General features: G+C 29.9%; 1 protein-coding gene across 1 annotated transcript in view; it reads left to right on the forward strand.

The window, feature by feature from the left end:
• The first annotated feature begins 1,910 nt into the window (after positions 1–1,910).
• The window catches only part of LOC117176048, a 30,299-nt gene continuing 16,929 nt past the window's right edge, over positions 1,911–15,280 (forward strand). The window contains exons 1-3 of the mRNA XM_033366040.1: positions 1,911–2,292; positions 8,839–10,118; positions 12,296–12,509. Coding sequence (XP_033221931.1) covers positions 9,009–10,118; positions 12,296–12,509 — 1,324 coding nt within the window. The 5' untranslated portion in view covers positions 1,911–2,292; positions 8,839–9,008. The remainder of the gene's footprint in view (positions 2,293–8,838; positions 10,119–12,295; positions 12,510–15,280) is intronic.

The following is a 15,280-nucleotide window of genomic DNA, read 5'->3' on the forward strand; positions in this document are numbered from 1 at the left end:
GCCCCCTAGTCGTAAATGAGAAGCTTCAAATGAATTGATTTTATTTATCAGTTTCATTTTTTAAACGCGATTTCAACAGTGACTAATGCCGGCAATACTGTTTACGGAATTAGTAACAGGCGCGAGAAATTTGATCAAAGTAACACTGGGTAAATTAATTGTGATAAATTCTGAATAGAATGAATGAACAAATTTCATCATTGGCCTAGCATTTAATTTAGACGATCAATTCCTTTTTTTCTGGTTAAATTCCATCACTTTTTTCATAATCCGAAAAAAAATTCCCCCGAAATTATATCTAGGAAGCTTTATTTCAATGTATTAATTGTATCTATTAGTTTCATTTTTGGAACAAGGCTAAAAACAATGTTTACTGCATAGTAACAAAGACGTTGGAAATTATATCAAAGCAATGCTGTAGATCAATTCCTTTTTTTTTATAATTTCTGCACATTTTTTCATTATTGTTCTCTTTTTGAAACTTTATCTTTTTTAAAAACCAATTTCATGTCGATTTTTTCACCTTACATTGAAAAATTGAGCAGAAAATTCAAATGGGAAGTTTGCAATATTAATTTGATCTATATTAGTTTCATTTTTCTAACGTGGGATAAAATATTACTAATTTCGGTACTACTGTTTACGGCATAATAACAGGCGTGAGAAATTTGATAAAAGTAACGCTGCGTAACTGAGCTGTGATAAATCCTGAATAAAAAGGAGTAAACAACAAATTCCTTTAGATTGGCCTAGAATCTATAAGTTAGACTAACAAACCCTTTTTTTCTGGGTATATTTCATCACTCTTTTCATAATCCGAAAAAATTCTCCTCCTAATCATATATTCGGAACTTCGAGTGTATTGATTTTATCTATTAGTTTCACTTTTGAAACGCGGGTAAAACTACTGTCTGCGACTTAGTAACAAACGTTATAAATTTTATTAAAATATTGCTGTCAACCAATTTCTTTTTTTTTATTTCTATACTTTTTTCATTATTCCCCTCTTTTTTGAAAACAATTTCATCTCGATTTTTACACCTTTCATTAAAAAACTGAGGTGAAAATTCGAATTGGAAGCTTCCAATATATTGATTTCATTTATTAGTTTCATTTTTTTAATGTGGGTTTAAATACCACAAATTTCGTTACAAATTTCATCAAAGTAATGCTCACTCAAAAAAATGTCTGGTTAAATATGCCCCTACTATTTTTTCTGGTTAAAGTATTCAGAATTCTAATTGTTTTAATCAGAATTTCTGCTTAATTTAACCAGAATTCTGGTTAATTTAACCATACATTTTTTGGCGTTCTATAACCGAGTTGAAAAATATTCTGAATAGAATAGAAGTAAAGAACAAATTCCTTTCGCTTGGCCTAGAATCTAATTTAGACAAACAAATTCTTTTTTTTTCTTGATAAATTTCATCACTTTTTTTATAATCCGAAGAAATGCTCCCCCGAATCATATATTGGAAGCTTATTCCAATGTATTGATTTTATCTATTAGATTCATTTTTGAAAGGCGGGTTGAAATACGAGTAATATCGGTACTACTGTTTACGGCATAACAGGCGTTACAAATTTCATCAAAGTAATGCTGTAACCAAGTTGCGAAATCTTCTGAATATAAAGAAGCAAATGCAAATTCCTTTAGATTGGCCTAGAAAATCTAGACCATCAATACCTTTGCTTTTTTTGGCGAATTTCTTCACTTTTTTCATTATCGCCCTTTTTATCTCTCTTTTTTTTGAATAAAAACACAATTTCATCTCGATTTCCCTTCCATTGAAAAATTGAGCTAAAATCCGCGGTAAGCGCGCGCAAGCTGCGAATCCTGCGACTATGACTATCGGACATGGTTACTATCGTGGAATTCAGTTCAGTTTCAGTTTAGCGCCGGGCGTCAAGCAGTTGAGTACGTTCCTGTGATGAAGGTCCCCCACAAAAATTGAGCTCCGCGTGAGCCGCCGCCCGGTGCTTCGCGCTCTCCGCTTTAATTAGTATTACTTTTTAAAAAAGCAACGGACACGATTTCACGTAGGTGCAAACAATTCTGTAATCAATTCAGAATCCCGCGGTGACAGTGCGATCAAGTGCGCCAAGGTTTCTCGCTCTTCGATCTTTTGCTCGAGCTCGAGGGTCGTCGCGCGACGAGGCGCGCCGCCTCGGCGAAAAGAAAGAAAAGAGCGCGCTTCGGACTTTTCGTTTTCTCTCCTCTTATCGACTTCTCGCCAGTTGTCAACTGACAAAAAGATCATCTCCGAGGATTTGCCAGCAACCTTGAACAACGTAACGTAACATTCCCTTTTATTCCATTCAATTTCATCATTTTATATCAGGGACGATTCGGGCTTTCCCGGTGGCTCGTTTCTCGGATGAGCGTCGAGAAAACGGCGAAAACTTTGCAATTTCTCCGATTTAAACAAACAAATGTCGAGGTCAAAGATTCGAGCGAGAACTAGTAATGTCAGTTTTGATCAATCTAAATTCTTTCACCTTTTGTTGAAAGAATCAGATAGTAGGTCGGAGTCGAGAAGGGGCTCGAATCGTCCCTGTGAGTGAGTATAATGCAGCGCGACAGAAAAGAGAGAAGGGAGTGCGTATGCACCAATGAGAGAGAAAAAGGATTGATAAAGAGTGCGCGTGAGAGAGAAATAACGGTCATCCTAGCATCTGCAAATCCCGGCAAACGTGTCTTTGTTTTTCCTAAGTATTTTTTATGGGATTTCTCACTTGCGAGATAAGTTATTTTTCTTAAATAATTATTTCTGACGTACAGGTTATTCGACTTATGGATCAATTTGCGAGCAACTTCGATCATTTCTACGTGGATAATGAATTCGATCGACCTCTAGATTGATAGAATTAGAACCACATATGTATACTCAGTTTAGCATTAGACTCGGGAGTTAAGTTTAATCAGGTTACTAATTTTTATAATTTTATTTCTAGGTTGCAAAATTCAAAACTGAAAGCGAAACATCCATCTTGAATTTACCGCCAAAAGTGATCGATTTTAAAAATTTTAAGGCGGGATTTTCAAACGAAAGATTGGAAAATTAAAATATAGTTCTTTTAAGGGCATGTCATACTTAGGAAATTGTCGATTTTACCAGTTTCAGGTTCCCCCGGCTTGTTTTCTAGAATAATAAATATTTTGTCTTAAAAATTTGGGAAATGGTAGCGAACATGCTAACGGACGTCCCCACACTTTTTTGTGGGTTAATTCAAAAAAGTTTTAATTTAGCAAAATGTGATTAATTTGCCTAGCGCTTAGGAAATAGTATCGATTTTTTTCGTGTTAGATTCTCCGGCTTTTTTCCTAGGATAAGAAATATTTTGCCTTCAAAATCTGGATAATGATAGCGAATATGCTAACGGACGTCCCCATACTCTTTTTTTGTGTTTTTTTAATCAACAAATTTTTGATATTGCTAACAACGTGCGTGTATATTTCGAGGTTATGTGTGTTACAATGCATCCGAGCGTTACTTCCAAACTATACAATATTTTTGGCCGAAAACTTTGGACTTACAAATAAACATAGTAACTAATCTCCCGGAACTAACCTTGTTTGCAGGCAATCAAAAAAGTTTATTTCATCAATATTTTCCAGATTATCGGAAAGGCAGAGATAAAAAACGACGTAACCTCAAAATAACGCATATGCGTAAAATTTGTATTTAGCACAATAGATTTTTTTGTTATTATGTCTCAAAAAAGAGTCTGGGGACTTCCGTTAAGATATTTTATAGCATCTCCGAATTCAGTTTTTAAAATTTTTCATTTTTGTGGGAAAAAAGCCGAGGAAACTGTAAGTATCACATGCCCTTAATTTATATTACTCAAGAAATGAAAATGTTGAATGTCTCATTCTTTAGGAGATTTTACAGTTCGTGAAATTGAGGTTAGTTTTTAAAAATTAAAGTATTTTAAGCTTGTGGCTATGATTAATTAAAAATAAAATGTATCAATTGTTAATTTTATAAATATATTCAAATTTATTAACTGTTTTTTTTTTTAATTTCTGAAGTACCCGAAATATTTGCTTCTGTGGGGATACGATTACCCCGATTACAAAAGAATTGATAAAAGCACAATATTTTTGTTTATGTTTCTGATATCTGTCATCTATTTTCGATGATTCACACATTTTCATTTATCTGGCTGTTTAATCGAAAGTTTCTTGTCAAAATTTAATTTATCGATGAATTTTTCGTAGTTTGAGGTCAAAACTTGATAAGAATTATTTGTTGCTAATGTCTCTTTTAAAATCAATGGAAAATAGGGAAAAATTAGGTGAATATATTTTTAATATTTTTATTATATAATAACAAACAAATGGAGACAGCTTTTCTTCCGTGGAAATCCATTTTAAAATTTAGCGAGTATCGACCGACTGCCGTAGTATATTATATGTGCCGCGTTATTTGAATGAATGAGTCATATGCATGATTGTTTCGAAAATGAGGGAAATCTATTTTCACGAAAATTGGAAAAAAAATGTTTCTTGTTTTAGCATGATTTAATGCCTTTCCACAATTTTAGTTTAAAAAATAACAACTATTTAATAAGGTCCCTAAAGTACCCTATTTTCAAGATTTGGTCCTTATCGTACCCTATTTGCAGTCCATATTGGAACTTAAAAAATTTGTGAAAAGAACAAAGCTCCCAAGAGTAAGGCATTTTCAAAATAAAATAGACAAAATCAGCGAATTTCTGTAAAATTTGCTTGTAAAAAATAATCAGGGCTGCCATACAGTCAATATCAGTAGTTTTTTTCTCAAGTCACTTATTCTCACTTTTTAAACTAGAAAATGACATTAGTCATTTCTGAATTGTCTTGATTTTTTTTTAACTGAACGTTTTTTTAAAGATTTTAAGGTTTTTTAAACTTTTTAAGGTATTTTCAAGGTATTTTGTAATATTATAGGGATTTTGTAATTAATCTCATTACTTTGAAAGAATTTCGACCCTATCACAAAAGAAGCATCTCGTTTCGCAGAAATCATAGATTTATAGGAATTTTTGGTAGACTTTACCAGTTATTTTATAGATTACAATGAACAGATTTCCCAGTGGGCACAAAATTTGGCGACGTCTTTACGACATCGTTACGATATTTTTACGACAACTTTATGACATCGTATTTTATCGTATTTTATGATTTTAAAATATTTAAAGAGATTTTGAACATTTTACAAAGATTTAACGGATTTGAAAGATCTAAAAAAGGCGTGTGTATCATATTTCAAATATTTCATAGCAATTTCATAAAGCTTTTAAAATTTTCAAAAGATTTAAAGGATTTCAAAGATTTGAAAAAGGGTACATATAGTACTCCAGATTCAAAAGATTTAAAAACATTTTGAAAATTTAAAACGATTTCACAAGATTTTATATACATTACAAATATTTTAATGATTTCAAATAAGTAAAAAGGATTTCACATATATTTCCAAGATGTTAAACTATTTCAAAAGGTTATAACAAATTTGAGATTTCAAAAAATGTTAATGATTTCAAATGAACACAACAGATTTTAAAAACAAAGATTAAAGGAAGCTTTCACAAATATTTCATAAAAATTTCAAAAGATCTTAATAAATTCGGCAAAGATTTCAAGGATTTCAAATGTTTTTAAAAAATTTAAGATTTCACAAAAAATTTTAGAGATTTCAAAGACGACTTATGTTCGCAAAAAATTAAGAATGTACTAATTCATAGTTCTGCTTTCTTTCAAAATTGTTGGACAATACAAAATATTATTGCTTATTTTTTACATCTATAACGAACAGTTGTTTCATATTTGAAGTAAAAAAAGTAGACCTGGGGAAAAACTTGATATCTTGACCTAGAAACCTGGAAAAGACCGTGCATTTCGTGCCCAAGAATCGCTGGACACCCCGGATAAAGAATTTTCTAGGATTTCGAAATATATGGAACGATTTTATTGAGCCTATTAGATTTTAAGATATTTTAAAAGATTTCATGGGATATCATAAGGTTTCCGAAATTTCAATGGTTGTAAGGGATTTTAAAGCTCTCAATGGATGTTACTCAATTTTCCAGGATTTCAGGAAATATCATAGAATTACATGGAATTTTATAATATTTTAGTGTATTTCAAAGAATTTGTTCACAAGAATTGAGGTATTTTGTAGGGTTTCAAAAATTTTAAGAGATTTGATATTAGTTTTTGGAAATTCTTCCTGAATTCTTATTAATTTATCCGGAATTCTCTTAATTTCTTTGAAGTTATTTTGAATTATTTTTTAATTCTCTTGAATTCTTCTAAATTTACTCAATTTTACGTAATTTAATGGATTTTTTTAAATTTTTAAAAGTTTTTATTATATTGATCCTGAGGATCAACTGATAAAATGATCAAAGATTTTGAAATATTTTTTTCAAATACCTTGGCGTTTTAAAGAGCTTTAAACATTTTCAAAGGATTTAAAATATTTTAGGTTATGTTAACAAATTTATATTAATTTTTAATTGATTTCATTAGGTTAATGGGATTTCGAAAGATTTTCAATATTTTATGGCATCTTAAAAGATTCCCAAGCGCTTTCAAGGGTTAAACATATTAAAAAATTTTTTTTTTTATTTTCAAGTTTCAAATGATTTCAAAAGACATGTACAGTAAATGGCTTTTTGTAAAAATTCTAAAATTATTTTTTTTTTGTATTTTTCAACCTGCAGAGCAAAAATTCTAAAGACATAAGTAAGCAAAGTAAATAAATTTTAGACAAACACATGTCAAAAATTGCAATCTTTGCATATATTTTAATAGAAAAATGCTGCTGTTTTGATACCTTAAGCATAGGCGTGCATTTACCATAGGGGCAACATGGACAGTGCCCTGGGCGACAAATTCCGAAGGGAGGCATTTTATTATTACGAATCAATCACGGATCGATTGATTCGTGATTTATATCCTGAACTACCTAACTCGAGTGCATGTGGATGTAAATGTTCTTATCTAAAATAAAAAGTTGTTCAATTTACATACATTCTGATGCATTTTTCAATAATTATTTATTTAAATTACAAGAATTGTTTTTAATTAGTCATTAAAATGTAGTGAAATAGTCATTAGTTCGTAAAAAAGGTGGCACTTTTGTTATCCGCCCGGGGTGGCAAATTCTTAAATTCGGCCCTGCTTAAACATCATCAAAGTGTGGGAATCATCATATCTTAGTGACTAAAATAACTATAGATTTTTATTCAACCGCTGCGATATAAATCACTTCAAAATAAGTAAAGGGAGCGTGCATAGAAAGAATATGTCTTTAAATTAATTGTAAGGGATGTTTTAACGTCCCTTAAACATTGAGACCAGGAAAATGGCATTCCTTAATGAACAAAAGCACAAGAGGTGTTCTGATTAAAATATCATGGTAGGAAATGGAATCAAAATAAGTAAAAGACATATGTTTACTTGCTAGAATACACATGTCTCTTAATTTACTCAAGGGTTGTTTTATTATCCTTTGAACATTGAATCCGAAATATCGACATTTCTTAATAACTAAAGTCACACCAAGTTTTCTGATTAATTTATAAGGATAGGAAATCATATTAGAGTATGTACGGGAGGTGTAGAGGAGAAGGGTATGTCTTTGCATTTTTGTAAAGGGTTGTTTAATCATCCCTTGATTATAGAAGCAGAGAAATTAACATTTCATAAGAGATAAATCACCAGAGATTTTTTGTATTAATAGTCAAGCCTACGAAATCACTTAAGAACATACATAGGAATTGTCTTTTAGCAGGATTTGCATTAGAATTTATTTTCACGGTAGTTTAATCATGCCTAAGTTGTAAATAGTGTAATAAGAATAAGAAACTATGGGATTGTGTATTAATCGTTGGTTTCACATTTTTTAAATATTCAAGAAAGGAAATCATTATTTCTAGGTAAGTGCAGTCGCGATATATTTTTTATTGTACTATTGGGAAATGCAATCACTTAAAAATGCAATGTTCAAGGGATAATGAAACAGAGTGGCTGCTGGACCGGGAAAACCGGGAATTTGTAGAGACCGGGAAAAACCGGGAAATGACAGTGAATTTATTTTTTGACCGGAAATTGGATATGTTTTCAGAAGAAAAATCTGCCCAAGTTCGTTTTCAACAATTTAAAAAATAATTAATTGAATTATTATCTTTTTCAATTATGCTATTATTCAGTTTACAATGCGCAATTCAAACATCTTTTACTTAACAAATTTTCAATTTTAGATTTTTAAGCTAAAAATTTTTTATTTAAATCATTTTAAAATGTTGTCTTGAAGACTTGAACAATTAAAAAATAAAAGCGTTTAAAGTTGAAGATTTTTGGGTAAAAACGTTTTTATTTAATAAATAAATTAAACGTTTTTATGGATCTGTACTTAAAGTATTAACAAGTGAACAGTAATTATTGAAATAGTTTAATTTTGAATGTTAAAATCGGAAAATTCTTAAATTTTGAACTAATTCCGAATCTTCCTGTAAAATCAATTATTATTCCATTTTTAATCCCTAAAGTACAGTTTAATTTTCAAGACCATTAATTAATTTTTATTCACAGTTGATCAACTAAAAATTTATTTTATCCAAAATCTCCGATTTCAAACGCTTCTAATTTTTAATTCCTTAATTCTTTAAAAATGAATTTTCAAATTCCTTAAATTGAAATGTACGCTTATAAATAAAACCTAAAATGGAAAATTTGTCGAATTATTCATTATAAACTAAATGATAATATAATATATAATATAATTCATAATCGAACCTATCCGTGAAAATCAAATGAGGAATTTTCAAAATAAATTTTTTCCCCAGGTCCTCTACTTCTTCACAACCAAAGGATCAATTCAAAAGTTGAAGAAGAAAAAACGAATTGAAAGAGTCATTAGGTGCGCAGGAACGTGCCTAGAATAATTATTTGAAAAGAAAAAAAAAGCGAACAAAAAAACGTGGCGCCTCTTGGTGAAAAAAAAGCCGGGTCGGCTATGCAGCAGCCCCGGGTCGGGGTTTCCATCCTCCACGAGGAGCAAATCTTAGAAGCGATAGATCAGCTGCGAAGGCGGAAAGCGCGTCCGGACGCCGATCGAATTTGCAACTATCTCCTCCGAAAATTCTCCGTGGATGCGCGTGATACAATCGCCGATCTCCACCGCTTAATCGAAGCCGAGAAGGTTATCCAGGTCGACTACAAGGGCAACACCAGTTACAGAAATGCCTCGAAATGGTCCCGCCTCCAGCTCTACAAAAACAGACCTGAGGGTTTCGTCAAGGAAAAATTGAACTCGGCGATGGTCGCTGGCGCCGTCGCCGAGTTGGTCGTTGAAGAACCCGATTATCTTGATCAGGGCGTTCCCGCAATCAGACTAGTGGAACAACTGTTGGACGGCGTTTCAAACCCGACTTCTCGTCGAATGATTGAGGATTTTTTGAACAAGGAAATCGCGAGTGGAAACTTGACGCGACTCGCAAACGGAAATTACTCGCTGGTGGCGACGTCCGATTTGAGTTTGTCGGAACCGATTCGAGAGAAAACAGTTTTAGAAAACGGGAGTGCGAGAAGCAGCCAAGAAGCGAGGATAAGTGGCACAAGTGCGTCTTTAACGAGTCTTTACGAGTTTGACGATGGCGACGATGTAACTATGCCGGATTCGTTGTCGAATACGCCTAGATCCTCGAGACAGGCGAGTCCGAAGTCGGAGCAACAAATGTACAGAAAGGAGGATTGCTACGAAATTATTATTGGATTGAATAGGAAAGACAGTGAGGAACAGGAAAAAAGAATTGCGTCGCATTCTCCGACGAGTGATGGGAAGCTGGAACAGAAATGTGACAGGCAGAACCCTAACCTTAAAAAGTCAGGGAAAGCAGAACGAAAGCAGAGATTGTTTGCAAGAATGGATGATACTGCGGACATTGAGATAAAGTTTGAGGATTATAGGAGTGAAAGGAAGGTGGACAAGAGAGAGAAGGAGAAGAGGGAGGAGAATGGATGTTTTAGCGAGGATCGCGATGAGGAGGATGCCAGGAGTTCGACCAACACTTCGCCGACACCGTCCAGTAACAATGCTTGGGGATTTCGCAGTGCTCGGAGAAAAGTAAGTTTTGTGTTCTGTATTATTAATCAATTCCGGGTTTCTTCCATATGTTCCTTATTTGTTTTCAAGTTGTAATAAGAAATTCGATATTTCTCGAAATAGAGGAACTAGGATAAGGGTGTGAACTCACCTGGAAAACCTGGGATTGTAAGGGATTTTAAAGTAGCTTTATATTACTGGATTTAACTATTGTGTTGAAAATTAGTTTTTGTTTAGTTGAAAATTGATTTTTGTAACTGAAAATTTATCTTTTTTAGTTGAAAATTCGTCCTTTCTAGTTCAAAATCAATATTTTTTGTTGGAAATTCATCTTTCTGTTTGAAAGTACAACAGTTTGGTTGACATTTTTTCTGTTGACCGAAGAATCTTTCTTATTTTAGTCTGTTTTTTATTTGAAATTAAAACCTTGTGGTTGCAATCAACAGTATTTGATTTAAAATAACAACCTTTTTTGGTTAAAATATTAACTAGCATTTTTTTTTTTTGAAAATTTATCTTTTTTTGATGAAAATTCAATTAATTCAAGTTTCAGTAGTTAAAAGTTAAACTCTTTTGTTTAAAATTAATTTTGTTGTTGAAAAGCCTTTTCTGTGGTTCCTAGTACTTATTCTGAACTGAAAATTTAACTATTCGAATTGAATATTCCATCATTTCAGTTTAAAATACATCTTTTTGGATAAACATTTTTTTTAACTGAAAATATAACTATTCCATTTTTTGTTGAAAATGTAAATTTTAATATTTTGTGGAAAATTTATCTTTTTTAGTTAAAAATTCATCTATTTGGTAGAAAAATCGTCATTTTTGGTAGAAAATTAATCGCCTTGGTTGAAAATTTTACTATTTTGTGGAAATTTTGTTCTTTTTATTTGTTAAAAAATGTAATTATTCCATTTTAGATTAAAAACTTTTCTTTTTAAGTCAAAAATGCAACTATTCTGTTTCCAGATTCATCATTTAGTTGAAAATTAATCTTTTTGGTTCAAAATTAATTATTTTAAATTAAAATTGAACTCTTCCAGTCGAATTTTCCACAATTTCAGATGAATATTTATCTGTTTAACCAAAAATTTAAATATTCAATGTTTGGTTGAAAATTAATTTTTTTAAACTTGAATTTAACTAATCCAATTGAATATTTAATCATTTTAGTTTAAAATTTATCTCTGGTTGAAAATAATTGTTTAAACTAAAAGTTTAACTATTCAGTTTACGGTTGAAAGTTTTACCTTTTTAGATAAAAAATTCAACAGTTCCAATTTTAGAATATTCAATTTGATGTTTTTGTTGGTTTAAAATGTAATTATTCCCTTTTTGGTCAGACATTTATTTTTTGTAGTTAAAAAATCACCTATTTGGTAGAAAAATCGTCTTTTTTGGAGGAAAATTAATTTCCTTGTTGGGAAATTTATCACTTTGGTTGCAAATTGTACTATTTTTAGGAAAATTTGTTGCTTTTATTGTTTTAAAACCTAGTTATTCTATTTTTGGTTGATAGTTGATCTTTTTTATTTAAAAGTCCATCTATTCAGTTGAAAATGTTTCTTTTCTGGAATAAAATTAATCTCCTTGGCTGGAAATTCACCTATTCTAGTTCAAGATTCATAGTTTTAGTTGAAAAATAATTATTTTAAAGTAAAATGTAACTAATCCAGTTGAATCTTCTGTCATTTTAGGCGAACATTTATCTTTTAAATTAAAAGTTTAATTATTCAATGTTTGATGGAAGATTAGTTTTTCTAAGATAAAATTCAACTAATCCAGTTGAATATCCCATCATTTTAGTTGAAAATTTATTTCTTGTTGAAAGTAATTTTTTTTAGCTGGTAGTTTAACTATTGAATGTTTGGTTAAAAATAATGTTTTTAAATAAAAGATTAACTATTCAATGTTTGGTTGAAAATTAATATTTTCTCGTTAAAAATGAATGCATTTTTGTTGTAAATTCATCAATTTGATTGCAGATTTAAGTACTTTGTTAAAATTTTTTTTTTTCGTAACTGAAAATGTAACTATAGGTAAGGTTTTCTTGTAGGTGTAGTTCTGTGAATTCGCTTCACGTTAGCGTAACTTTATAGCCACTCCGATATGTTTACATGGTTTTTACGATTGGAATCTTTTAGTTTAATAATATAAATAAAAATTAAAAGTTCTTAAATCATAAAATGTCTTTTCAGCGAGCGAAAAAAGTATTTGATCCATCGGACAATAATTTAGTTAAGAGAAAACGGGGAAGACAGCCGGGATCACAAACTAAGACTATTTCTGTACCTCAAGATCCTCTGGAATCCCTTAAGCCTATCGCAAAAGATGGACCTAACAGACAGTGTAGTCTGTGTTCTAGAGAAAAACAAGAATCACTTATCGCGTGTCGAGATTGTACAGTGAGAGGTATGTATTTTAAAATCAAAATTAATCCTGTATAAAGAAAAAAGTGGTGTAACGATATTTTTCGAAAGTCTCGCAATCATTGCTGTTCAATATCTGATTAGCTTTTCATTACTTGAAGTAGTTTTATATCCTAACTTTGATATTTAAAAAATTAATTCTACAAATAATCCCTTTTCATGGTGTTCTAAATGACACTTAGGGTGGTTCAATTTTTTAAATGTATAGCGCCCCCAAATTTGTTCGGATCCACAAAAAAAGAAATACGTAAAAGAATCATATTTAGAGGTTCCGCAGGCCCCATGATTTTAACACGTATTTCCATAAGAAAAAAAACACATTTATGTAAATTTTATTTAGAATCGTCAATATTAGGTTAATCAAGCTGAAACTCAAAATTTCTCTTCACAATTATCCCATAAGTCGAAAAATGGGTGTTGCGAATTTCTGGAGCTAATTATGATTTTTTGCGGTTTTTAAAATACAAATTGTTTTTAATACATAAAATACTACTTTCTATTAATAATTAGATGTGTACATAAATTGTTTATGTAATTTATTATTGTTTTTAGCAAATTTCTCTTTAAACAGTTAGAAAGTCGCGGCTTTTTCCGAAAGTTTCAACTTTTCAGTTAGAGCGAAACAATAATCAAGTAAATTTTACATAAATGACTGTTTAACACATTTATTTATTTTTAAATAATATTTTCTTTGAATAATTTTAAAAGGTTGCAGTTTTTTCTGAAATTTTAAACTTTTAGTCACTTTTGACTTACCGAGGTTATAATTAATGGAAGTTAACAAAAATAATTGTTTAAAAAGGGTATTATGATTTTCCATAATAGTCTCTTTGAATAATGTTAGAAAATCGTGGTTTTCCGAATTTTTCCATTTATTTTAAACTTTTTAGTCAGATCGAGGCAATAGTTAATAAAATTTACGTAAACGTAGGCAAACGTATGGGCTGTCCGGACTTTTAAACTTGGCCTCAAATTTAACGAAAATAATTTTTCAAGTGATTTATTAATTATAATAATATTCTCTACTTTTGCTTCACCTAATAATTAGCTTGAGGTAGCAATTATTTCAAGATAACAGGCATAGTTGTTTAAACAATTTATTATTGTTTTTAATAATATTCTCTTCGAATAATGTTAGGAAGTTGCGGCTTTTTCTTAAATGTTCAACTGTTTATCCACTTTTCACTAATAGTATGATAATAATTTAAAAAAAATTAAAATAAATAATTTTATAAACAAATTATTATTGATAACCATCTTCTCATATACTCTATAGTAATGCTAGATAGTTGCAGTTTTTTCTGAAATGTTCCACTTCTTGTCCACTTTTGACTTCGTGAGATAATAATTAATGCAAGTTAACAAAAAAAATGGTTTAGACATCTTATCTTAGAATAATGCCAGAAATTTTCGGGTGTTTCTGAAACGATCAGTTCTTTGACTTTTTAGTTAGGAAAAAACAATATTATTTTTTATATTACTATTTATATATAATACTATTTTTTATTTATAACTAAACAGCCAAAGAAATGTAAAAAATTCATAAAATTTCGTGAATTTCGAGCAGTTATCTAATAGAATGTAGTTATAAACAGTAAGTGATTATTTAAATCATTATTTTTATTAACTTTCATTAATTATTACCTCGATAAGTAAAAAGTGGATTAAAAGCTTTAAAATTCAGAAAAAACTGCAACCTTCTAAAATTATTCAAAGAGAATATAATAAAAAATTGGGTGGCCGCTGGACCGGGAAACCTAGAAAATCGGGAAATTTATGAGACAAGGAAAAACTGGGAAATGACAGTGAATTTATTTTTGACCGGGAATTTTACAAAAATTTTAAATAAAAAATCTGTCCAAGTGTGATTTCAACCGTTCTTTAAATAATTAGTTAAGTTGTGTGATAAAAGACTTTTACAATTAAAAATTAGAAGATTTTTGATAAAAACCATTTTTAGTTGATCAACTGTGAATATGAATTAATTCATAATTTTTAAATTAAATTTTACTTTAAATGAAAAAAGTCTTATTAGTTTAACAAATATAAAACCTCGATTGAAATATTACAAACTATTTTCAATTTTCAAATAACTTGAAAATAATATATTCATAACCAAAGGTTTTTATTTTTTAAATATTATTTCAGTTTAAAATATTCCATTTTAAACCATTTAATTTGGAAATTTTCAATTAAGTAAAAGAACAATTAATTAATATTTAGAAATGTATGACTGCTCATTTAAAATCAGTAATTATAAATGAAATATTCAAAACTAAATTTTCAACTTTACAATTTTAATTGTTCTATTAAAAAAAATTGAATTAGTAATTCAAGTTTTTGAATTTCGATATACAAAAAATAAGAAAGTGGAAGAAATTTTAAGAATTTTTGAACAAATTTGAAATTAATTTGAAATTTTCGATGATTTCGAATAATTTAAACGTAGTGTCTACGTTTACTGATAAGATACAGCTATTTGTATTAAAATTTCGATGCAAATAGTGCACGGCCTAATTTGAAATCAAATATAGATTTTGGATGATTTCGTACACAAAATTTCGAAAGGAATTTAAGGACATTTTTGGAATTTTAAAGGATTTTAACAAAAATTTAAGGGAAAATCCGAATAATTTTAAAAGATGCTTAGAAGTTCTGGAAAAATTTTAAAAATAATTTAAAATTTTTAAAAATTCAAACATGTCAATCTTTCAAGATTTAGATATAAAATTTTGAATTTTTAAATTTGTGTTC

The sequence above is a fragment of the Belonocnema kinseyi genome, chromosome 7, assembly GCF_010883055.1.
Source record: "Belonocnema kinseyi isolate 2016_QV_RU_SX_M_011 chromosome 7, B_treatae_v1, whole genome shotgun sequence".
NCBI lineage: Eukaryota > Metazoa > Arthropoda > Insecta > Hymenoptera > Cynipidae > Belonocnema > Belonocnema kinseyi.